Below are 27,013 nucleotides of genomic sequence, written 5' to 3'. Positions count from 1 at the left end.
ACCCAGTAGTATAAGGCAGCCCCCCACAGGCAGATTCTAGTAAAAGGCAGCACCCAATAGGCAGACCCTGTAGTATAGGGCAGCACCCCATAGGCAGACCCTGTAGTAAAAGGCAGTACCCCATAGGCAGATTCTGAAGTATAAGGCAGCACCCATATAGGCAGATCCTGAAGTATAAGGCAGCCCCCCTATAGGCAGATCCTGAAGTATAAGGCAGCACCCGTATAGGCAGATCCTGAAGTATAAGGCAGCCCCCCATAGGCAGATCCTGAAGTATAAGGCAGCCCCCATAAAAAAAACAAAACAGTAAATACTCACCTCTCTTCCTCCTTGCTCCAGCGGTGCTCCGACCTCCCGCTCATCTTCTGACAGCTGGCGCCTGGTGGTGACGTCATCACGCACACTGTCAGTGTCGGTGATGCCAGACGCCGACAGGGGGATGATGGGAGGAGCGCAGCGCTCCTTCCCTCAGTGCGGTGACGGGCAGGGGGCCCACTACTCAGGGGCCCCATAGCGGGCGGCAGAGCAGGGAGATCAATTCTCCCTGCTCTGCCGCAGAAAGTAACTATCAGCGCGCTGCACGCGCCGCTACAGTTACAGTAGCGTAGCTCCGGGTGGGCACTCTCTGAGCATCGGGCCCGGGGCAATGGCCCCCTCTGCCCCCCCACCCCCGGGAGCTACGCTACTGCTACTGACACATTGTTACAAAATCTCAGCTCTGAGAATTTGATGGACTTTATTATTCTCTATGGAGTCAATAAATAGCCATAGGAATTGTCCAAAAAGTTAGGAATTAAAACACAAAGTATATTAGAAAGATGCAGAACTGGACACTATATTTTGATTAAAGGGAACCAGTCACCTGGGAAAAAAGCTATTTACCTGCAGTTATAGGGTAATTCTGCAGATTAACAGTGTTAAAATGCTGCCCGGGCGCCTTAATAACAGTGTGGCTGCTGGGAGAAAATGAACTGCATTCCTCCCATGAGCTGCCGGCTGTCAGTCAAGGATGTGCAGTCGGAGCAGCTACAGTTATCCTTCACTATACTGTGAGCACGCCCTGGCATTTTGATCAACAGTTCACTCTGTACAGATGCAGTGAAGGGCCAGCTGTCAAACAAATATCAAAATAGTGAGAGGTAACCAGAGCAGTTCCGGGTATGCCCCATGACTGACAGCCATCCGCTCCCCGGAGGAAATAGGTTCTTATTCTCCCAGTAGATGCGCTTTTAGTAAGACGAACGGGCAGTATAGTAACGCAGGTTTACACCATATATGTAGGCTAATAACATTTTCCAGAGTGACAGATTCCCTTTAAAGAGGTTTTATTTGGATGCCAAAGTGTCCATGGAGCGACTATTGCCACTTGGCACCGGCTACCCGCAGCTTCCTATAGAAATACCAGGTGGTGACTAGTGGATCCTCATATAGAAAAGACTCTCTTTAGACACACATTATGTGTTTCCACATAGTATCCCATGTATATATGTATTTTTCCCCAGCACCGGCCAATAAGCCCTGTCACACATATCTATGTCTAGTGCAGGGTACCATTAATAAATGCACAATAACTTATAAAATGACCCTAGAACTCAAACTACATTACAATTTATTATTGACAACTATAACTAAGTACTTGAACATCTCACACTTTACTAGCACAAAAAATCTAGAAACAATTGTCAAAAAAAATAAAAATACACCCCAATAAAAACCCATGTAAGGCAGAAGGGTCACGCTATGAGGGCCATCAAGAAATGCAATACCTAGTTCATTAAAGTCAATGTATAAAATCAGATGAGTGGACGTAGAATAAATTAATCACAAAGTGATTACAGCAACGTCATTAAGAAATCAAAGACCACTATAAAGCCTGCAACAAGCCACACTATCACTACCAACGTAAATCTGAACACAGAAGGGGACCTCAAATATAATATACTAGCTGTTTCCAGCCAGCTAACGCTCGGCACGCTCATTGCTATCTAATATAAACCTTGTGATATCTCTCTCTGTCCTTATCAATCTGCTCAGGTGTTCGTTGTTGATAACCAATCCAACGATTTTGTCGATGATGTTGTTGTCGATCAGCTACTGCATCGTTGTCCGGATTTTCCTGTGGCCAAGTGAGATGGACCTGGCGACTTATCTTGGCTCATTTTGTTTGGGAGAATGCGGATGCAATTAAATGTACGTTTACCTTGGCTGAAGTGGTTGAACTACATAGAAAGGAAGTGCTGCTTATGGTAATGTGGGGGGCGGAGCCTCATGTGGTAATGTGTGTGGGACGGAGCCTCGTGTGGTAATGTGTGAGGATGAAGCCTCGTGTGGTAATGTGTGGGGGCGGAGCCTCGTATGGTAATGTATGGGGATGCAGCCTCGTGTGGTAATGTGGGGGATGGAGCCTCATGTGGTAATGTGTGGGGACGGAGCCTCGTGTGGTAATGTGGGGGGCGGGATTATGTGAAGGGTGGGATTATGTGTGGTAATGTGGTGGGGGGGCGAGATTATGGGTGGTGGTTTGGTGATGGGGTGGGGGGGCGGGATTATGGGTGGTGATGGGGTGGGAGCGCGGGATTATGGGTGGTGATGGGGTGGGGGGGCATGATTATGGGTGGTGATGGGGTGGGGGGCAGGATTATGGGTGGTGATGTTTTATGGGTGGTGATTAGGTGGGGGGGTGATTTTATGGGTGGTGGGGGGCGGGATTATGGGTGGTGATGGGGTGGGGGGCGTGATTGTGTGTGGTGATGGGGTTGGGGGCGGGATTGTGTGTGGTGATGGCTTGGGGAAAAGATTGTGTGGTGATGGGTTGGGGGCGGGATTGTGTGTGGTAATGAGGTGGGGGGTGGGATCGTGTGTGGTGGGAGGCGGAGCTACTGTGCAGGGGGCGGGATTAGCGAGTAATCACGATGCCTCTTATATATATACTAGATTGTGTCCCGATTCTAACGCATCGGGTATTCTAGAATATGCATGTCCCCGTAGTATATGGACAATGATGATTCCAGAATTCGTCTTCTGGGGGTCTGTTTGCCGAAACGTGCGTAGGGGCAGGCGTTGGCACCCACCAGAGGTAATTATTTGCACATTATATTGGAACCCTTCCTATGAGTGTTTCATGTTTAGCGACGTCCTCATTAGACTTAAGAGAGTAATCATGTGCAATACATTGGTTTGTTTGGTCCTTGTATAGTACCTCTTGTTGATAACATGGTGGGTCCCTATGCCAAACTTTGGTTTCCCACTTTTTAATGCCTACATGTTGGTATTTTTTGTATTTTTTTTTTATATTTTCTGCCTTTGTCTTTTTCAATAAAATATGTATTTTTTATATCTTTGGTTCTTGTGTACATTTTTTTCTAACAGCTATTATAGTGTAGTTTGTACTTTTTAGGTTACTGTATATATAAGAATCACACAAAATGAGCAAATGTATTGAAATTCAACTACCACTAATTGTTCCAAAAAAATTTAACAAATCCTCTAATTGCCATGTGAGAAAACGTCTGTAACACTCTGAGGTACCCTAGGGCTGAATTCTTAATAAATAAATGTATATATATATTGCATAAAGACACTTCTTTCCAGCAACGCATCAATATTTTTTAAAGGGGTTTTGAGGAATTATTATGGGTAGTGAGCTGTGGCTTTCATGGTGCTGCTTGTTACAAGAATACTACCAGTTCATACATTACAGTGCGCATTCAGCTCTGCTAGATTTGCACATATGCAGTAAACCATTTGTTAATCTTCACGTACCATCACACAAGCTATTTCCATCAGTTCTAGATAAGTCATATCTGGACTAGTAGAAAAAACTGATGGGAAGGCAGAATGCGTCATGAAATACATGTGACGTGCCTGAGATGTGGTGATAATTGACAGTTTCTTATCGAAGGCTGTAGATGTGAGTCGCACACAGGATGGAAACCTCGGTGATGAATAGTGATGAGCGAATATACTCGTTACTTGAGATTTCGTTTTTTTTTTCACCGCAACTGGATGATTTACAGCTACTACCCAGCATCAGTATATGTGGGGGTTACCTGGTTGCTAGGGAATCCCCACATGTAATCAAGCTGGCTAGTAGCTGTAAATCATCCAGCTGCAGCGAAAAAAAAATAAATCTCCGAGCACTAAAGTACCTGGAGGACACCCAAGTGTGCTCAGGAAATCTCGAGTAACGAGTATATTCGCTCATCACTAGTGATGAACCTTAATGCAGTTTTGCTGCATATTAATCCATTTAATCACTCTGGAGATGAAAGTTCTCGGAGGGTCCAGGATGCCATCAGAGGTGTCTTAAAGGGGCGGTTTGCTGAAAGGGTTTGGCTATGGCTCACTAGAAGCGCACAATGAGACTTCCGTGCTGTCATTGTCCCCATAGAGGGGGCGGCTGTAACGAGTCATCAGAAATAACCTCACAATAGTCTTCTAACTTGGGAAAGTGACCATCTGCAGAGACTACACTTGCAGGAGCCATAGACGGAGGATCTGACGCTCCCACAGGGCAGTGGGGTACTCGGTACCGGGTCCGGTCGCAGAGGGGGATGTCTCGGTGGCTGCGACCCGGTCCGTGGCCCTGGGCATCAACGTTAAAAGGGAAAGGTCTTTAAAGGGAATAAAGTTTATGTTCATGACGCCACCTGAGGTATTCGGTCAGTGGGGATCAACGTTGCTTTAGGGGTCCTCTGGGGTGATGTTATGGCAGCTAGATGGTATACCTTCCCACAGGTGAAGTGCATCCCCAGGGCTCCCGGTGTGTAGATGGAAGATGGTGAATGGTGCAGTAAAGAACGAGGACACAGGTTTGCAGTCTCTTTACCTTGTTTACCTTGAAGACTTCAGGCAGCCACAGTCCAGGGCACCAGATCACAGGGCAGGCAGGGTCCAGCCGGCTTGGAGGCAAGTTGGAGTCCCCTTATCCAGGTGGAGATCAAAGCCTTCCTCTAGCGTGGTGGTGTTGTAGTCCCTTACTGCCTATGGCTTCAGATAAGGTCCTCACAGATGTTCTCTCTCTCTGTCCCCCGTATAGGATAGGACATAAGCTGTATGACTGGTGACTTGAGTCTGTTTATAGGGACTCTAGCACGCTTCTGGCTCTAAAGGTGTCACCGTGCCTCCTGGGTATTAAGGCGGACAGGTAACGTGAAGTTCAGCTGTCCTGCCGGTCTCTGATGTAAGTCGTAGAGGGCCTTACACCCTCGGTGTTCCGGCTACCGGTCTCTGCGCCTCAGAAGGAGGCAGCCTGCTCAGGGCTGGTCTCCCCCTGGTATCCTCTCCTGTGCTTCGCTCTCCTACATGCTCACTGCAATGTATTCGGCTTTCTATATGTCTCTTTCCAGGAGCTGCAGCACTGTGGCTACATAGCTCCGTAAACCTCTTCTGCCTCAGACTGATCCAGTCTGTTTCCTGGCAAGAACTGTTCTGACCTTTCCCTCCAAAACTACCATATATATGGGGAGTCAACTAGTAAATAGGATCAAAAGCTCCCCCTGGTGGCCTGGAGTGTGAATGTGTTGTATGCTTGTGTTTACCTGGCGACAGTTATCCCTTCTTGCCTCCAAACGTAACATCACTCTCCCCGTGAGGAAAGCAATGCTACTGTGGCGACCAGGACCCTGAGGTGCCACAGATTGTCAACACCTGTCATTATCTTCTACACGTCTGTTACAGAAGTGATATGCCGACACGGCATATAGTTCTTGTGTGGTCCCATATAATACACTTTATGGGCTGGACCCATAGATTCACTGTTGGGCTTGGATGAGAAAAAACAGAAAAATGTTTCTCCACATACTATTCGTCCGTGAAAAATGAGCAGCACTTTAATAGCATCTGAGTGCTGTCCGAATTTTTTTTTTTTCAGGGACTTACAGACTTCCATTGCCAATTTTGATCCGACACTCAGATCAATATCCGACTTGTTTCCACAATTTTACACAGATCGCTAAGTTGGCAGAAAAAAAAAAATCAGACATGTGAACAGCCCCATAGACAATGATATGCAAAAAACAGACATCTGAACGAGCCCTTAGACTGATGGGAGGAACTCGGCCAACGAATGAGAAATATCACTTCCATCAAATGTACAGTACAGACCAAAAGTTTGGACACACCTCGTTTAAAGATTTTTCCGTATTTTCATGACTATGAAAATTGTACATTCGCACTGAAAACATCAAAACTATGAATTACCACATGTGGAAATATATACTTAACAAAAAAGTGTGAAACAGCTGAAAATCTGTTCGCTACAGCATGCACTGTAATACCGCCACAGCATGCACTGTATATAAAACCGCCACAGCATGCACTGTATATAAAACCGTGACAGCATGCACTGTATATAATACCGTCACAGCATGCGCTGTATACAATACCGCCACGGCATGCGCTGTATACAATACCGCCACGGCATGCGCTGTATATAATACCGCCACGGCATGTGCTGTATATAATACCGCCACGGCATGCGATGTATATAACACCGCCACAACATGCGCTGCATATAATACCGCCTAGGTTCTTCAAAGTAGCCACCTTTTGCTTTGATGACTGCTTTTCACACTCTTGGCATTCTATTGATTAACTTCATGAGGTAGTCACTGGGAATGGTCTTCCAACAATCTTGAAGGAGTTCCCAGAGATGTTAAGCACTTGTTGGCCCTTTTGCCTTCACTCTGCGGTCCAGCTCACCCCAAACCATCTCGATTGGGTTCAGGTCTGGTGACTACGGAGGCCAGGTCATCTTGCGTAGCACCCCATCACTCTCCTTCTTGGTCAAATAGCCCTTATACAGCCTGGAGGTGTGTTTGGGGTCATTGTCCTGTTGAAAAATAAATGATGGTCCAACGAAACGCAAACCGGATGGAATAGCATGCCGCTGCAAGATGCTGTGGTAGCAATGCTGGTTCAGTATGCCTTCAATTTTGAACAAAATCCCCAACAGTGTCACCAGCAAAGCACCCCCACACCATCACACCTCCTCCTCCATGCTTCACGGTGGGAACCAGGCATGTAGAGTCCATCCATTCACCTTTTCTGCGTCATACAAAGACACGGTGGTTGGAACCAAAGATCTGAAATTTGGACTCATCAGACCAAAGCACAGATTTCCACTGGTCTAATGTCCATTCCTTGTGTTCTTTAGCCCAAACAAGTCTCTTCTGCTTGTTGCCTGTCCTTAGCAGTGGTTTCCTAGCAGCTATTTTACCAAGAAGGCCTGGTGCACAAAGTCACCTCTTAACAGTTGTTGTAGAGATGTGTCTGCTGCTAGAACTCTGTGTGGCATTGACCTGGTCTCTAATCTGCGCTGCTGTTAACCTGCGATTTCTGAGGCTGGAGACTCGAATAAACATCCTCAGAAGCAGAGGTGACTCTTGGTCTTCCTTTCCTGGGGCGGTCCTCATGTGAGACAGTTTCTTTGTAGCGCTTGATGGTTTTTGCCACTGCACTTGGGGACACTTTCAAAGTCTTCCCAATTTTTCGGGCTGACTGACCTTCATTTCTTAAAGTAATGATGGCCACCCGTTTTTCTTTACTTAGCTGCTTTTTTCTTGCCATAATACAAATTCTAACAGTCTATTCAGTAGGACTATCAGCTGTGTATCCACCAGAATTCTTCACAACACAACTGATGGTCCCAACCCCATTTATAAGGCAAGAAATCCCACTTATTAAACCTGACAGGGCCCACCTGTAAAGTGAAAACTATTCCCGGTGACTACCTCTTGAAGCTCATCAAGAGAATGCCAAGAGTGTGCAAAGCAGTCATCAAAGCAAAAGGTGGCTACTTTGAAGAACCCAGAATATAAGACATAATTTCAGTTGTTTCACACTTTTTTGTTTAGTATATAATTCCACATGTGTTAATTCATAGTTTTGATGCCTTTAGTGTGAATGTACAATTTTCATAGTCATGAAAATACAGAGAAATCTTTAAATGAGAAGGTGTGTCCAAACTTTTGGTCTGTACTGTATATTACAAAGAAACAATGAATTCACAGCACCTGCTCGGAGAATGAAACAAGTGTGATCGGCTGCAGCATGCTGTGGCGATATTATATACAGCACATGATGTGACGGTATTATATACAGCTCATGCCGTGGAGGTATTATATACAGTGAATTATGTGGCGGTATTATATACAGTGCATGCCATGTCGGTATTATATAAGGCGCATATCGTGGCAGTATTATATACAGCACATTATATGTGGCGGCATTATATACAGCGCATGTCGTGATGGTATTAAATACAGCACATGTCGTGGCAGTATTATATACTGCGCATGATGTGGCAGTATTATATATAGCGCATGCCGTGTCAGTATTATATACAGCGCATGGCCTGGCGGCATTATATACAGCGCATGCCATGGCAGTATTATATAAAGCGCATGCCGAGGCAGTATTATATACACAGAGGATGTTGTGGCGGTATTATATGCAGCGCATGCCGTGGCGGTATTATATGCAGCGCATGCCGTGGCGTTATTATATGCAGTGCATGTTGTAGCGGTATTATATACATCGCATGCCGTGGCGGTATTATATACAGCGCATGCCGTGGCGGTATTATATACAGTGCATGCTGTCGCGGTTTTATATACAGGGCATGCTGTGGTGGCATTATATACAGTGCATGCTGTGGCGGTTTTATATACAGTGCATGCTGTGCCGGTATTATATACAGTGCATGCTGTGCCGGTATTATATACAGTGCATGCTGTGGCGGTTTTATATACAGTGCATGCTGTGCCGGTATTACAGTGCATGCTGTGGCGGTTTTATATACAGTGCATGCTGTGGCGGTATTATATACAGTGCATGCTGTAGCGGTATTATATACAGTGCATGCTGTAGCGGTTTTATATACAGTGCGTGCTGTGGCGGTATTATATACAGTGCATGCTGTGGCGGTATTATATACAGTGCATGCTGTAGCGGTTTTATATACAGTGCATGCTGTGGCGGTTTTATATACAGTGCATGCTGTGGCGGTATTATATACAGTGCATGCTGTGGCTGTATTATATACAGTGCATGCTGTGGCGGTATTATATACAGTGCATGCTGTGGCGGTATTATATACAGCTGTGGCGGTTTTATATACAGTGCATGCTGTGGCGGTTTTATATACAGCGCATGCTGTGGCGGTATTACATACAGTGCATGCTGTGGCGGTATTATATACAGTGCATGCTGTGGCGGTATTATATACAGTGCATGCTGTGGCAGTATTATATACAGTGCATGCTGTGGCGGTTTTATATACAGTGCATGCTGTGGCTGTATTATATACAGTGCATGCTGTCGCGGTTTTATATACAGGGCATGCTGTGGCGGTATTATATGCAGTGCATGCTGTGGCGGTATTATATGCAGTGCATGCTGTGGCGGTATTATATACAGTGCATGCTGTGGCGGTATTATATACAGTGCATGCTGTGGCGGTATTATATACAGTGCATGCTGTGGCGGTATTATATACAGTGCATGCTGTGGCGGTATTATATACAGTGCATGCTGTGGTGGTATTATATACAGTGCATGCTGTGGCGGTTTTATATACAGTGCATGCTCTGGCGGTTTTAGATACAGTGCATGCTGTGGCGGTTTCAGATACAGTGCATGCTGTGGCGGTTTCAGATACAGTGCATGCTGTGGCGGTTTCAGATACAGTGCATGCTGTGGCGGTATTATATACAGTGAATGCTGTGGCGGTTTTAGATACAGTGCATGCTGTGGCGGTATTACAGGGCATGCTGTGGCGGTTTTATATACAGCGCATGCTGTGGCGGTATTATATACAGTGCATGCTGTGGCGGTATTATATACAGTGCATGCTGTGGCGGTATTATATACAGTGCATGCTGTGGCGGTATTATATACAGTGCATGCTGTGGCGGTTTTATATACAGTGCATGCTGTGGTGGTATTATATACAGTGCATGCTGTGGCGGTATTATATACAGTGCATGCTGTGGCGGTTTTATATACAGTGCATGCTGTGGCGGTATTATATACAGTGCATGCTGTGGCGGTATTATATACAGTGCATGCTGTGGCGGTATTATATACAGTGCATGCTGTGGCGGTATTATATACAGTGCATGCTGTGGCAGTATTATATACAGCGCATGCTGTGGTGGTTTTATATACAGTGCACAGTGCATGCTGTGGCGGTATTATATACAGTGCATGCTGTGGCGGTATTATATACAGTGCATGCTGTGGCGGTTTTATATACAGTGCATGCTGTGGTGGTTTTATATACAGTGCACAGTGCATGCTGTGGCGGTATTATATACAGTGCATGCTGTGGCGGTATTATATACAGTGAATGCTGTGGCGGTTTTAGATACAGTGCATGCTCTGGCGGTTTTAGATACAGTGCATGCTGTGGTGGTTTTATATACAGTGCATGCTGTGGCGGTATTATATACAGTGAATGCTGTGGCGGTATTATATACAGTGCATGCTGTGGTGGTTTTATATACAGGGCATGCTGTGGCGGTATTATATACAGTGCATGCTGTGGCGGTATTATATACAGTGCATGCTGTGGCGGTTTTATATACAGTGCATGCTGTGGCGGTATTATATACAGTGCATGCTGTGGCATTCTGTGGCGGTATTACAGGGCATGCTGTGGCGGTTTTATATACAGTGCATGCTGTGGTGGTTTTATATACAGCGCATGCTGTGGCGATTTTATATACAGTGCATGCTGCTGCACCTTGTTCTTTTTATATATTGCAGTCTCAGCACCTCCCGCCCATTCACTCTTCTTTCTGGGAGAAGGTGATCAGAATTTATTTTTTATTATTTCTTTGTAGTATCCATTAAAAGTTTCCATCAATCCCTCGGGAACGCGCTGCAGATAAGGTGATAAAAGTGTTAATAAAAAAAATAAACACAAGAAAAATGCAAGAAACAAAAATCCGAAGTAAAGTGCGCACAGGGCGAGCACCCAACACGGGCGAGCACCCAACACGGGCGAGCACCCAACACGGGCGAGCACCCAACACGGGCGAGCACCCAACACGGGCGAGCACCCAACACGGGCGAGCCGGCCGGAGACCACTGCATGGGGACAGGTCGGATTGTGGCCACTTTCTAGCTCCGCGTGTGACGCCCGCAGCCACAGATTGTAGCTCTAGGATTATGAAGCCTTTTTACTAGCCGCAGCTCTCAGCTTTCCCTGCTGACGGGCAGCTCTTCTCCGGGGCTCGCCCTCTACACAACGTGCTGTGGGGAGAGGATGTGGGAGGGGACACAAGTCGCGTGGAATTGTCCTCCACTGAAGTGATCACTCCAGGTTCTTCTCCTTCACTGAAGCGATCTCACCAGGTTCTTCTCCTCCACTGAAGCGATCACTCCAGGTTCTTCTTCACTGAAGCGATCTCACCAGGTTCTTCTCCTTCACTGGAGCGATCTCACCAGGTTCTTCTCCTCCACTGAAGTGATCACTCCAGGTTCTTCTTCACTGAAGCGATCTCACCAGGTTCTTCTCCTTCACTGAAGCGATCTCACCAGGTTCTCCTCCTTCTGTAGAGATGCCATGGGATCTTCTCTCGAGTCCTGGAGACGTGACCATCCTTAGAGTAAGTGGATGGACCTTGGCATGGCTTTTACATTAAATAGTCTTCTCTTTCGCTTCTTTCTTCCTCGTTTATGCTTCTGGGAGGAGTGAAAGTTCTGTGTGATGTCAGAGGCTTCCCACATTGTGCTTCTTCTTGCCCAAGTCTCATTCCTCCTAGTGCTGAGGACTCTCCAGCCATGTGCCTGAAGAACTGGACCAGAAGTGGTTGACTTTTTAGCCCAAATTCTTTCAGGATCACGATGGACGAGTATAACTTCACCAACAAATGCTTATCCACCACACATTTAGGACCCCACGAGAGCCCGGCTATCAGCGCCATCATGTTCTCCGCAGGGGTCTTGGGGAACTTAACAGCGCTGGTTTTGCTGGAGCGAAGGAGAAGAGGGAACAGGGGCAAAATCTCTCTGTTCTTCATCCTGGTCACGGGTCTGGTCATCACTGACCTGTTGGGCACTTGTATGATCAGTCCGGTGGTGTTGGTATCTTATGCCAGGAGAATGACTCTCTCCGCTTTGAATCTTTGCAATTATTTTGCTTTTGCCATGACTTTTTTCAGCCTGGCCACCATGATGGTCCTCTTTGCCATGGCTTTGGAGCGTGCATTAGCCATAGGACATCCTTACTTCTACGAGAAGTTCATCAAGAAGCGTTGTGGGATCATCGCCTTTCCAGTCATCTACTCTTTTTGCATCGTGTTTTGCCTCTTCCCAGTTATGGGATTTGGAGAATTCATTCAATACTGCCCGGGAACTTGGTGCTTTATCAACATGAGGGGTCAAAAAAGGGATGGCTACATTAGCAACGTGTACTCCATGCTCTATGCCGCCCTGCTGCTCTTTCTCATCTTAGCTGGGCTGACCTGCAACCTCATAGTCATCGTCAGTCTGGTCAGGATGCACAAGAGACAAAAAACCCAGAGACTGGGATCTCTGAAGACCAGCAAGCGGGAGAAGATTTCCATGTCCGAAGAAATCAACCATCTCATACTATTGTCCATCATGACCATTGCCTTCATTATCTGTTCAGTGCCGTTCACGGTAAGATACTCAGAATCGCTTCTAATTGTTGTTATATAGGAACAGACATGAAGTCTATAAAGCCTTAACACAAGGTTTGCACCCTACCAGAAAGGAATTGTGCCGAATCGGTCATTGCCTGAAAAAAGGGCGTATTAATTATTAATTACTAACACTAAAGAAAAATTTATAAACTCACGTCACATTGTGTCATAAACCAAATATGTTCATCTATCAATTGAATCTGAGCTACCCCAAAAGAGTCTATTCTCCCAGCACCGACTGCACAACTACTGCCACTCCGGCTTCTCATCAAAGCTGCTCCTGCAACACCTCAACTTTTGTATTCAACTTTGTCATAATCAGCCGTTAGCATGTCCTCCTATCAATGTACAGTCATGGCCAGAAGTTTTGAGAATGACACCAAAATTATATTTTCACATGATCTGCTGCCCTCTGGTTTTTATTAGTGTTTGTCTGATGTTTATATCACATACAGAAATATAATTGCAATCATATTATGAGTACCAATAGGTTATATTGACAGTTAGAATGAGTTAATGCAGCAAGTCAATATTTGCAGTGTTGACCCTTCTTCTTCAAGACCTCTGCAATTCTCCCTGGCATGCTCTCAATCAACTTCTGGACCAAATCCTGACTGATAGCAATCCATTCTTGCATAATCAATGCTTGCATTTTGCCAGAATTTGTTGGTTTTTGTTTGTCCACCCGTCTCTTGATGATTGACCACAAGTTCTCAATGGGATTAAGATCTGGGGAGTTTCCAGACCATGGACCCAAAATCTCTGTTTTGTTCCATGAGCCATTTAGTTATCACCTTTGCTTTATGGCAAGGTGCTCCATCATGCTGGAAAAGGCATTGTTGGGCGCCAAACTGCTCTTGGACGGTTGGGAGAAGTTGCTCTTGGAGGACATTCTGGTACCATTCTTTATTCATGGCTGTGTTTTTAGGCAAGACTGTGAGTGAGCCGATTCCCTTGGCTGAGAAGCAACCCCACACATGAATGGTTTCAGGATGCTTTACAGTTGGCATGAGACAAGACTGATGGGAGCGCTCACCTCTTCTTTTCCAAATAAGCTGTTTTCCAGATGTCCCAAACAATCGAAAAAGGGATTCATCAGAGAAAATGACTTTGCCCCAGTCCTCAGCAGTCCACTCCCTGTACCTTTTGCAGAATATCAGTCGGTCCCTGATGTTTTTTCTGGATAGAAGTGGCTTCTTTGCTGCCCTCCTTGAAACCAGGCCTTGCTCAAAGAGTCTCCGCCTCACAGTGCGTGCAGAAGCACTCACACCAGCCTGCTGCCATTCCTGAGCAAGCTCGGCACTGCTGGTAGTCCGATCCCGCAGCTGAAACAGTTTTAAGATACGGTCCTGGCGCTTGCTGGTGTTTCTTGGGCGCCCTGGAGCCTTTTTGACAACAATGGAAGCTCTCTCCTTGAAGTTCTTGATGATGCGATAGATTGTTGACTGAGGTGCAATCTTTGTAGCTGCGATACTCTTCCCTGTTAGGCCATTTTTGTGCAGTGCAATGATGGCTGCACGTGTTTCTTTAGAGATAACCATGGTTAACTGAAGAGAAACAATGATACCAAGCACCAGCCTCCTTTTAAAGTGTCCAGTGATGTCATTCTTACTTAATCATGACTGATCGCCAGCCCTGTCCTCATCAACACCCACACCTGTGTTAATGGATCAATCACTAAAACGATGTTAGCTGCTCCTTTTAAGGCAGGACTGCAATGATGTTGAAATGTGTTTTGGGGGTTAAAGTTCATTTTCTGGGCAAATATTGACTTTGCAAGTACAGTAATTGCTGTTAAGCTGATCACTCTGACATTCAGGAGTATATGCAAATTGCCATTAGAAAAAATGAAACAGTAGACTTTGGAAAAATTAATATTTGTCTCATTCTCAAAACTTTTGGCCATGACTGTATACACCTAACAGCCAATGGCGACCCACAGACACAACTTTATTGCCTGCATACAGATGTGATCTACATAAAAAGTTGAGTCACTATGTACATGCATCCTGTATTATCCTCCAGAGCTGCACTCACTATTCTGCTGGTGCAGTCACTGTATACATACATTACATCACTGATCCTGAGTTACATCCTGTATTATACCCCAGAGCTGCACTCACTATTCTGGTGGTGCAGTCACTGTGTACATACATTACATTACTGTTCCTGAGTTACATCCTGTATTATCCTCCAGAGCTGCACTCACTATTCTGCTACTGGAGTCCCACCATATGTGACTTAGTCTGGCTTTCTCTCCAGAGTGACGGTCAGCAGCCATGGCCATGAGAGGCAGTGAGCACAGAGGTTTTACTACATATAGGCCATGTTCACACAGTGCGTTTTTTACCGCAGAAACGCAGCGGTTTTGCCGCTGCGGTTCCGCGGCTGTTTTCCATGCAGGGTACAGTACACTGTACCCTATGGAAAACAGGACCCACTGTGCACATGGTCCTGAATTGAAAAAAAAAAACCGCACTGATTAGCTGCGGTAAAAAAGAAGTACCATGTCACTTCTTTTTGTAAAACAGCAGCGGTTCTGCACCCATAGACCTCCATTGTGAGGTCAAACCCGCAGTAAAACCCGCAGATCAAAAATAGATCTGCGGGTTTTATTGCGGTTCGTGGTGCAGAACCGCTGCAGCAGGAAGTGCGGGGAAGCGGGCGGAAGTGCGTGGGTGGAGTGTGGCTGCCCCGATCCCACCCCCCCATGCTCCGATGCCCCTCCCCCGTGCTCCGATGTCACCCCCCCGTACTCCGATGCCCCCCTCCGTGCCCTAATCTCCCCCCCTTATACTTACCGGCCTCCCGGTGTCCGTCCGGCCGTCTTCTCCCTGGGCGCCGCCATCTTGCAAAATGGCGGGCGCATGCGCAGTGCGCCCGCCGAATCTGCCGGCCGGCAGATTCGTTACAAAGTGCATTTTGATCACTGAGTGATCAAAATAAAAAAAAATAGTAAATGACCCCCCCCCCCCCCCTTTGTCACCCCCATAGGTAGGGACAATAAAAAAAATAAAGAATTTTTTTTTTTTTTTCACTAAGGTTAGAATAGGGGTAGGGTTAGGGTTAGGGGTAGGGTTAGGGTTAGGGTTAGGGGTAGGGTATTTTCAGCCATTTTAACCCTAAAAAAATTCCTAGAAAACTGCATCAAAAAAGGACCAAAAAAGGACCAAAAAAAGGACCTGAGTTTTCTGCCAAGAGCTGCAGTTTTTTAAAAAACAGTCCTGAAAAAAAAAGGATGGAAATCAGGAACGTGTGAACATACCCATAAACAGGAAATAAGATATTTACAAACTTGTAATTGTGTTTTCCTAAACACCAGTACATTTTATGACCGGATCCATTAGGCCGGCCTCACACTCAGCGTATAAAAATATGGTCAGATTTTTTGCGGCCGTAATACGCAGAAAAGTCCCCAAAATAGTTATCCGTATGTCATCCGTAGGCAGGGTGTGTCAGCGTATTTTGCGCATGGCATCCTCCGTATGTAATCCGTATGGCATCCGTACTGCGAGATTTTCTCGCCGGCTTGCAAAACCGACATACAATGGATCCATGGGCTCAAATAATCGTAAAAACATTATATATATATATATATATATATATATATATATATATATATATATATATATATATATATATATATATATATATATATATATATATATATACATATACATATACATACACAGTACAGACCAAAAGTTTGGACACACCTTCTCATTTAAAGACTTTTCTATATTTTCGTGACTATGAAAATTGTAAATTCACACTGAAGGCATTAAAACTATGAATTAACACATGTGGAAATATATACTTAAAGTGTGAAACAACTGAAATTATGTCTTATATTCTAGGTTCTTCAAAGTAACCACCTTTTGCTTTGGTGACTGCTTTGCACACTATTGGAATTCTCTTGATGAGCTCCAAGAGGTAGTCACCGGGAATGGTATGCACTTCACAGGTGGGCCCTGTCAGGTTTAATAAGTGGGATTTTGTGGGATTTATTGCCTTATAAATGGGGTTGGGACCATCAGTTGTGTTGAGCAGAAGTCTGGTGGATACACATCTGATAGTCCTACTGAATAGACTGTTAGAATTTGTATTATGGCAAGAAAAAAGCAGCTAAGTAAAGAAAAACAAGTGGCCCTCATTACTTTAAGAAATGAAGGTCAGTCAGTCTGAAAAATTGGGAAAACTTTGCAGTTGCACAAACCATCAAGCGCTACAAAGGAGCTGGCTCACATGAGGACTGCCCCAGGAAAGGAAGACCAAGAGTCACCTCTGCTTCTGATGATATGTTTATCCGAGTCACCAGCCTCAGAAATCGCAGGTTAACAGCAGCTCAAATTAGAGACCAGGTCAATGCCACACAGAGTTCTAGCAGCAGACACATCTCTACAACAACTGTTAAGAGGTGACTTTGTGCAGCAGGCCTTCATGGTAAAATAGCTGCTAGGAAACCACTGCTAAGGTCAGGCAACAAGTAGAAGAGACTTTTTTTGGGCTAAAGAACACAAGGACTCTACATGCCTGGTTCCCACCGTGAAGCATGGAGGAGGAGGTGTGATGGTGTGGGGGTGCTTTGCTGGTGACACTGTTGGGGATTTATTCAAAACTGAAGGCATACCGAACCAGCATGGCTACCACGGCATCTTGCAGCGGCATGCTATTCCATCCGGTTTGCGTTTAGTTGGACCATCATTTATTTTTCAACAGGACAATGACCCCAAACACACCTCCAGGCTGTGTAAGGGCTATATGACCAAGAAGGAGAGTGATGGGGTGCTACGCCAGATGACCTGGCCTCCAGTCACCAGATCTGAACCCAATCGAGATGGTTTGGGGTGAGCTGGACCGCAGAGTGAAGGCAAAAGGGCCAACAAGTGCTTAACATCTCTGGGAATGCCTTCAGGATTGTTGGAAGACCATTCCCGGTGACTACCTCTTGAAGCTCATCAAGAGAATGCCAAGAGTTTGCAAAGTAGTCATCAAAGCAAAAGGTGGCTACTTTGAAGAGCCTAGTATATAAGACATAATTTCAGTTGTTTCACACTTTTTTGTTAAGTATATAATTCCACATGTGTTAATTCATAGTTTTGATGCCTTCAGTGTGAATGTACAATTTTCATAGTCATGAAAATAAAGAAAAGTCTCTAAATGAGAAGGCGTGTCCAAACTTTTGGTCTGTACTGTGTGTGTGTATATCTATATATAATATATTTTATTAATATTTCATCCAGCGCGAGATAGCTTGAAAGCCGGTAATTCAATTGCCAGCTTTTCCTATCTCCTTCACAAACCCGACATGATATGAGACCTGGTTACATACAGTAAACCATCTCATATCCCCTTTTTTTTGCATATTCCACACTACTAATGTTAGTAGTGTGTATGTGCAAAATTTGGGCACTCTAGCTATTAACTTAAAGGGTTAAATCGCGGAAAAAAATTGGCTTGGGCTCCAGCGCAATTTTCTCCGCCAGAGTAGTAAAGCCAGTGACTGATGGCAGACATTAATAGCCTGGAGAGGGTCCATGGTTATTGCCCGCCCCCTGGCTAAAAACATCTGCCCCCTGCCACCCCAGAAACGGCACATCTGGAAGATGCGCCTATTCTGGCACTCAGCCACTCTCTTCCCATTCCCGTGTAGCGGTGGGATATGGGGTAATGAAGGGTTAATGTCACCTTGCTATTGTAAGGTGCCATTAAGCCAGATTAATAATGGAGAGGCGCAGGGCCGGACTGGGACTAAAATTCAGCCCTGGCATTTGAAGTCACACAGGCCCACTTGTCGCATGGTGACTGTATAATATCTTTGTACACTTGTAGGTTACAAAAAGTGAGGGGAGTGTAACACGACTATAGAACATAATTACAGCTGTATCCAGCATTACAGCTCAGTCCCCATAGAATGTAATACAGCTCAGTCCCCATAGAATGTAATACAGCTCAGTCCCCATAGAATGTAATATAGCACAGCCCCCATAGAATGTAATACAGCACAGCCCCCATAGAATGTAATACAGCACAGCCCCCATAGAATGTAATACAGCACAGGCCCCATAGAATGTAATACAGCACAGGCCCCATAGAATGTAATACAGCACAGGCCCCATAGAATGTAATACAGCATAGCCCCCATAGAATGTAATACAGCACTTCCCCATAGAATGTAATACAGCACAGACACCATACAATGTAATACAGCACAGCCCCCATACAATGTAATACAGCACAGCTCCCTTAGAATGTAATGCAGCCAGCCACCATAGAATGTAATGCATCACAGCCCCATAGAATGTAATGCAGCCAGCTCCCATAGAATGTAATGAGGCACAGCCACATAGAATGTATTGCAGCCAGCCCCCATAGAATGTAATGCAGCCAGTCCCCATAGAATGTAATGCAGCACAGCCCGATAGAATGTAATGCAGCCAGCCCCCATAGAAAGTAATGCAGCACAGCTCCATAGAATGTAATGCAGCGAGTCCCCATAGAATGTAATGCAGCCATGCCATGTAATAATAATAATAATAAAAAAAAAAAAAAAAAAAAACACTGACTCTACTCACCTTTCCTCTTGCCCTGCGCTGCTCCAGCCTCCAGTCTCAGCAGCTGCAGTCTGCCCGCCCGGTCACACAGCAGGTGCGCGATGATATGACGTCATCGTGCACCCGCAGTGTAAGCGGCAGACAGAGCGGGGAATGATGGGAGAGGGAGCAACAGCAGACGCTCTCTTCCCATCATTGCATTCAACTGTAGCGGCGTCTATGACGCCGGTATAATTGAATGCGGGGCCAGCCCGGGAGTGTGCCGACAGCGGGGGGAGTGTGCCGACAGCGGCACACTCGAGAGGCCCACTACTGCCATCGGCCCTTCTGGCAGAGGCGTCAATTATGACACCTATCCTTTATTAATCCAATAGTATGAAATGGTTAAAAAAAAACACACACACACACACACACACACACACACACACACACACACACACACACACACATTATTACAAAGTATTTTAATGAAATAAATACACAGGTTGTTGTAATTTTTTATTATACTGGTAATCCACCTGAAGACCCCTGTCACCTAGAACAAATGTAAAAAAAAACAAACAACAATATTCCATACCTTCCGATGATCAGTCACGTCCCACGCTGTAAATCCATCTGAAAGGGTTAACTAATTTTACAAGCAGAAGCCTGCTAATGCAGCCGCCCCTGTATGTAAAAACCCAGCGAATGACTGGAATGTAGGTGAATGACCTGTAGTTACCTTCATTCGCGGTGATGCGCCCTCTGCTGGATGTCCTCATATGAACTCGAGCTTGGGAAAATATTCTGAAAAGTTCCCAGGCTCGAGTTCATATGAGGACATCCAGCAGAGGGCGCATCACCTCGACTCGAGGTAACTACAGGTCATTCCCCTGCATTCCATTCATTCCCTGGGTTTTTACAGCCACAAGCACAGCTGCATTAGCAGAGCTCCTGGGTGTAAAATTAGTTAACCCTTTCAGATGGATTTACAGCGTGTATTTATTTCATTAAAATACTTTGTAATAAGGTGTCATAATTGACGTCTCTCCATTATTAATTTGGCTTAATGTCACCTTACAATAGCAAGGTGACATTAACCCTTCATTACCCCATATCCCACCGCTACATGGGAATGGGAAGAGAGTGGCCAAGTGCCAGAATAGGCCCATCTTCCAGATGTGCCTTTTCTGGGGTGGCTGGGGGCAGATGTTTTTAGCCAGGGGAGGGGCCAATAACCATGGACCCTCTCCAGGCTATTAATATCTGCCCTCAGTCACTGGCTTTACCATTCTGGCGGCGAAAATTGCGCGGGAGCACACGCCAATTTTTTCCGCGATTTAACCCTTTAATAGCTAGAACGCCCAAATTTTGCACATACACACTACTAACATTAGTAGTGTGGAATATGCCAAAAAAAAGAGATGCTGTATGAGATGGTTTACTGTATGTAAACCATGTCTCATATCATGTCGGGTTTGTGAAGGAGATAGGAAAAGCCGGCAATTGAATTACTGGCTTTTCTGCTATCTAGCGCTGTATAATATATTAATATACAGTGCCTACAAGTAGTATTCAACCCCCTGCAGATTTAGCAGGTTTAATAAGATGCAAATAAGTTAGAGACTTCAAACAAGAGCAGGATTTATTAACAGATGCATAAATCTTACAAACCAAAAAGTTTTGTTGCTCAGTTAAATATTTATAAATTTTAAACATAAAAGTGTGGGTCAATTATTATTCAACCCCTAGGTTTAATATTTTGTGGAATAACCTTTGTTTGCAATTACAGCTAATAATCGTCTTTTATAAGACCTGATCAGGCCGGCACAGGTCTCTGGAGTTATCTTGGCCCACTCCTCCATGCAGATCTTCTCCAAGTTATCTAGGTTCTTTGGGTGTCTCATGTGGACTTTAATCTTGAGCTCCTTCCACAAGTTTTCAATTGGGTTAAGGTCAGGAGACTGACTAGGCCACTGCAACACCTTGATTTTTTGCCTCTTGAACCAGGCCTTGGTTTTCTTGGCTGTGTGCTTTGGGTCGTTGTCTTGTTGGAAGATGAAATGACGACCCATCTTAAGATCCTTGATGGAGGAGCGGAGGTTCTTGGCCAAAATCTCCAGGTAGGCCGTGCTATCCATCTTCCCATGGATGCGGACCAGATGGCCAGGCCCCTTGGCTGAGAAACAGCCCCACAGCATGATGCTGCCACCACCATGCTTGACTGTAGGGATGGTATTCTTGGGGTCGTATGCAGTGCCATCCAGTCTCCAAACGTCACGTGTGTGGTTGGCACCAAAGATCTCGATCTTGGTCTCATCAGACCAGAGAACCTTGAACCAGTCAGTCTCAGAGTCCTCCAAGTGATCATGAGCAAACTGTAGACGAGCCTTGACATGACGCTTTGAAAGTAAAGGTACCTTACGGGCTCGTCTGGAACGGAGACCATTGCGGTGGAGTACGTTACTTATGGTATTGACTGAAACCAATGTCCCCACTGCCATGAGATCTTCCCGGAGCTCCTTCCTTGTTGTCCTTGGGTTAGCCTTGACTCTTCGGACAAGCCTGGCCTCGGCACAGGAGGAAACTTTCAAAGGCTGTCCAGGCCGTGGAAGGCTAACAGTAGTTCCATAAGCCTTCCACTTCCGGATGATGCTCCCAACAGTGGAGACAGGTAGGCCCAACTCCTTGGAAAGGGTTTTGTACCCCTTGCCAGCCTTGTGACCCTCCACGATCTTGTCTCTGATGGCCTTGGAATGCTCCTTTGTCTTTCCCATGTTGACCATGTTTGAGTGCTGTTCACAAGTTTGGGGAGGGTCTTAAATAGTCAGAAAAGGCTGGAAAAAAGAGATAATTAATCCAAACATGTGAAGCTCATTGTTCTTTGTGCCTGAACTACTTCTTAATACTTTAGGGGAACCAAACAGAATTCTGGTGGGTTGAGGGGTTGAATAATAAATGACCCTCTGAAAAAACTTTTCCCAATTTTAAAAAAAATAAACCAAGAAATAACATTCTTTTTTGCTGCAGTGCATTTCACACTTCCAGGCTGATCTACAGTCCAAATGTCACAATGCCAAGTTAATTCCAAATGTGTAAACCTGCTAAATCTGCAGGGGGTTGAATACTACTTGTAGGCACTGTATATATACATATATGTGTCTCACTGATATAATATATATATATATATATATATATATATATGTATATATATACACATATATACCTATACTATGTGTAGACATTTATTTTAGCTATTCTATTCTAACCTGTCAGTGTGATTTTACTGTACACTGCGCTGAATTGCCAGCTTTTCTATAGAACACTGCTGCGTATTTCTCGCAAGTCACACTGTTGGTCCGTGTGTAATCCGTATTTTTCTCGCCCCCGTAGACTTTCGTTGGCGTATTTTTTGCACAATACGCTGACATACGTATAATACGGATCAGTAAAATACGGCTGATAGGAGCTGGGGCATAGAGAAGCATTTGTTAGGGCGGTCCCTGATTTCCCTATCAGTCCCCCCTTTTGAGATTAGATATGATTCTACCCCTAACCCTTAGGTGCTGTCACTGGCCTAATGCCAATGTCGGACTTTCTTGTCACTTCTTCTGCCGAATCCCCCACAGGATGGGGAGATCATACCCTATTCTCAATCATAGCATTTCATACATTCATTATTATGAGTGTTGATCTTTATGCGTGTAATTTTACTTATGGCATCTTTGTCTGTGGAGTGATCTACTATGTTTGTCAGTGCTTCCCTAGTATACTTTATAAATCTTTGTTGATTATAGTAAATATAATGTATCCAGTCCACATTTTTCACAACATCAGGTCTAAGCGGGGCTACTTTATGATAAGTGTCCCGCTGGCTTGTCTGAGCCGTCTGTCTTCTTCGGGGAAGGGTCGTCAGCATCATCAGGAGCAGGACGATTGCTCTTCTGTTCCAGGATCTTGCAGTGGCTTGCATGGATCCAGGTGGGCTTTCCCTCTAGCTTCACTGATGTGGCTGTGGTGAGGAGGACTTGGAAGGGTCCGTCAAACCTCGGCTCCAGAGGCTTCCTCGTGTGTCTCTTGACCACCACCCAACCTCCAGGCTGAAGAGAGTGGGTTCCCTCTCGGCTCTCTGGGTCTGGAATAGAATCAAACACTTGTTTATGCACAAATGAGAGCCTCTTTTGCAGGCCCTGGACGTAGCTGGTGAGGCTGTCACACTGAAGCTGCAGTGTCTGTGGGAAGTACAGGCCTAGTCTCGGTGCTGACCCAAACAAAACCTCAAAGGGGGACACCTTCGTCTTTCTGTTAGGCGTGTACCTGATGGAGAACAGAGCTAAAGGCAAACACTCTGTCCATGGCATTCCCCAATTCCTCACTTGCTTTCTGGATCTTTAACTTAAGTGTACCATTCAGCCGTTCTACCTTGCCGCTAGCTTGTGGTCTGTAGGGGGTATGAAACGCCTGTGTGGCCCCTAGCATTTGCATGACATTTTGCATTACCTCTCCAGTGAAGTGGGTACCTCTGTCAGATTCTATGTTTTCAGGCAGTCCGAATCTACAGAAGACTTCTGACATCAATTTCTTTGCAGTGGCTCGTGCAGTAGCTTTTGGCATCGGGAAAGCTTCTGGCCACCCTGAGAAGAGGTCAACACACACAAAACAATATTCATACGTTCCTACCTTGGGAAGCTGTATGAAGTCAATCTGCAGTCGTTGAAATGGGTAGAGGGGCTTAGGTGTGTGTTTTTGTGGTACCTTCACTACACTGCCTAGATTGTGTTGTGCACATGTGAGACATGCCTGTGTAAACCTAGTAGCAACCATTGTGAAATTAGGTGTGACCCATTGCTTCTCCACCAGAGCACACATGGCATTTTTGGATAAATGCGTTGGACCATGGGCCGCTTGGGCCATTGCAGGATACAGCGATCTTGGCAGACACACCCGCTGTCCCACCTTCCACAAACCGTCATGCTCCCAAGCTCCAGCTTTCGACCAGACCTGTTATGACCTGGTGGTCAGGACAATAATGGACCTGGTGGTTAAGAGCACACGGAATGACCTGATAGTTACTGATAATAAGGACGAGCTCTGGGACGTGGGAACTCTGCTGACCGCAATCCCTAATCCTATCAAACACACTAGAAATAGCCGTGGATTGCGCCTAACGCTCCCTATGCAACTCGGCACAGCCTAAGGAACTAGCTAGCCCTGAAGATAGAAAAATAAAGCCTACTTTGCCTCAGAGAAATTCCCCAAAGGAAAAGGCAGCCTCCCACATATAATGACTGTGAGTAAAGATGAAAATACAAACACAGAGATGAAATAGATTTAGCAAAGTGAGGCCCGACTTACTGAGCAGACCGAGGATAGGAAAGGTTACTTTGCGGTCAGCACAAAAACCTAACAAAAGACCATGCAGAGGGCGCAAAAAAACCCTCCGCACCGACTCACGGTGCGGAGGCGCTCCCTCTGCGTCCCAGAACTTCCAGCAAGCAAGACAACAATAAAAATAGCAAGCTGGACAGAAAAATAGCAAACCAAAGAAATACAAGCTGGAACTTAGCTTCTTCTGGGAAGACAGGTCACAAGAACGATCCAGGAGTGAACTAGACCAATACTAGAACATTGACAGGTGGCATGGAGCAAAGATCTAAGTGGAGTTAAATAGAGCAGCCAGCTAACGAATTAACCTCGTCACCTGTGGAAGGAAACTCAGAAACACCCACCAGAGGAAGTCCATGGACAGAACCAGCCGAAGTACCATTCATGACCACAGGAGGGAGCCCGACAACAGAATTCACAACACAGACCTTTGTCTCTTCCCCGGTGGCTTGCCGAGTCAGAGCCTGTAAGATACTTAAGTCCAACTGGTTATACTCAGTGCTTACCATGATCAGTGGGGTGGCCGCAGGGGTCTCGTGCTGCCGTGGCTTCCTTGCAGCTTCCTTGGCTGCTCTTTCAGCTTTGTCATTGCCTCATGCTTCGCTAGTCGCAAGCCTGGTGTGTGCTTTTACCTTAACTATGGCAATCTCTTTTGGAAGTAGTAGTGCGTCCATTAGCTGCTTGATAAGGTGCCCATGCTTAATAGGAGTACCTGTTGATGTAAGAAAGTCTCTTGCCCTCCATATGGGGCCGTAATCATGTGCGACTCCAAAACCATACCTGGAGTCTGTGTAAATGGTGTACCGTTTACCTTCAGCCCCTTTAAGCGCTTCAATGAGTGCCGTCAGCTCCGCCTCCTGTGCAGACATATGAGGAGGGAGTGGTTCTGCTTTTACTACCTCATGCTGTGTGACCACTGCATACCCAGTGTAGAACCGGCCATCTTCACCGATGCTCCTTGAACCATCTACAAAAAGCTCAATATCTGGATTAGTGAGAGGTACATCAGAAACATGTGAAAACCCTGCAGTTTCTTGAGCCATAAGGGCTATACAGTCATGTTCATGGTATGCATCAAATAGCTCTTCCTCCTGTCAAATTTTGCAAAAACAGTGGTTTTCCTTGGCCTGCCTCCTTTCCCCCCCCCCTTTTGAATCAACTACATCAATTGGAATGAGAGTAGCTGGGTTCAAAGTCATGCATCTTTTTAGGGTGACATTGGGAGGCATTAAGAGTGCACATTGAAGTCTGAGGTGTCTAGCTACAGCAATGTGCTTAGGTTGGACCTGGCTGAGTATGCTGTGCAGATCATGTGGAGTGTAAACAGTTACTTGATAGTCAAGTACAATCTCTGATGCCTTGTCGAGCAGAAGTGAAACGGCTGCTACTGCTCGAACACATGATGGGGCTCCTCTGGCAACAGGATCCAAGCGGGCAGAGTAGTATGCAACATGCCTGTTTTGCTGACCATGTTTCTGGGCTAGGACCCCTGTAGCATGTCCCTGCATTTCTGTGCAGTACAGAAGGAAAAGTTTAGCATAGTCTGGGGTACCTAGGGCTGGAGCAGAGACAATTGTTAGTTTGAGTGAGTAGAAACTGTCTAATTCCTCCTGACTGAGGTAAAAAGGCTGTGTGGGTAAGCAATCATAGAGTGGCTGCATGAGAATGGATGCTGAGCGAATCCAAGGCCTACAATATGATGCTAACCCCAAAAAGGTGCGTAGGTGTTGAACCCCTGTGGGGGGTTTAAGCAGCTGGATTGCCTTTTTCCTGTCCTCAGTGAGGTGGCGTGCTCCCTGTGATATGCAATGTCCCAGAAATACAACCTTTAGTTGACAAAACTGTAACTTTTCCTTTGAAGCTTTACACCCTTTTGAAGCAAGATGTAGGAGCAGTGAGATTGTAGCTTCACAGCATACATCTCTATTTGGGGCACAAAGGAGCAGGTCATCCACATACTGGAGTAGGACTACCTCAGCATGTGGAATGATCCAGTCCTGCAAAACAAGTTGCAACGCAGCCGTATACAAGGTTGGAGAGTTGTGAGCCCCCTGCGGTAGCACCATCTAAGTATATTGCTGGCCCCTGAAAGTGAAAGCAAAAAGATATTGACAGTCCTGGTGTAACGGCACAGAGAAGTAGGCATTTGCAAGGTCAATGCAGGTGAAGCAAGCTGCAGTTATTGGAATCTGTGACATGATGGTATGCGGATTTGGTACCACCGGGGTGAGTAATTCAGTGACTGCATTTATGGCCCTGAGATCATGGACCATTCTGTAGGTGACCGGCTCCCCTTTCCTACCCTTTTTCTTCACTGGAAATAAGGGAGTGTTTTTCCTACAGACTTTATAGGTTTTATGGCCCCAGAAGCAATTAGATCTGTGATATTCTTCCCTATTGCTTCTTCCTGAGCAGCACTCA

At 45.6% G+C, this 27,013-nt stretch overlaps 1 protein-coding gene across 1 annotated transcript in view; it reads left to right on the top strand.

Annotated features, from left to right (window-relative positions):
* The first annotated feature begins 11,325 nt into the window (after positions 1-11,325).
* LOC138648857 (prostaglandin E2 receptor EP2 subtype-like) overlaps positions 11,326-27,013 on the top strand; it is a 75,141-nt gene continuing 59,453 nt past the window's right edge. The window contains exon 1 of the mRNA XM_069738814.1: positions 11,326-12,651. Coding sequence (XP_069594915.1) covers positions 11,854-12,651 — 798 coding nt within the window. The 5' untranslated portion in view covers positions 11,326-11,853. The remainder of the gene's footprint in view (positions 12,652-27,013) is intronic.

Source organism: Ranitomeya imitator, chromosome 1 (genome assembly GCF_032444005.1).
Source record: "Ranitomeya imitator isolate aRanImi1 chromosome 1, aRanImi1.pri, whole genome shotgun sequence".
In the NCBI taxonomy this organism is placed as follows: domain Eukaryota; kingdom Metazoa; phylum Chordata; class Amphibia; order Anura; family Dendrobatidae; genus Ranitomeya; species Ranitomeya imitator.
This window is presented reverse-complemented; position numbering and strand designations above follow the sequence as displayed.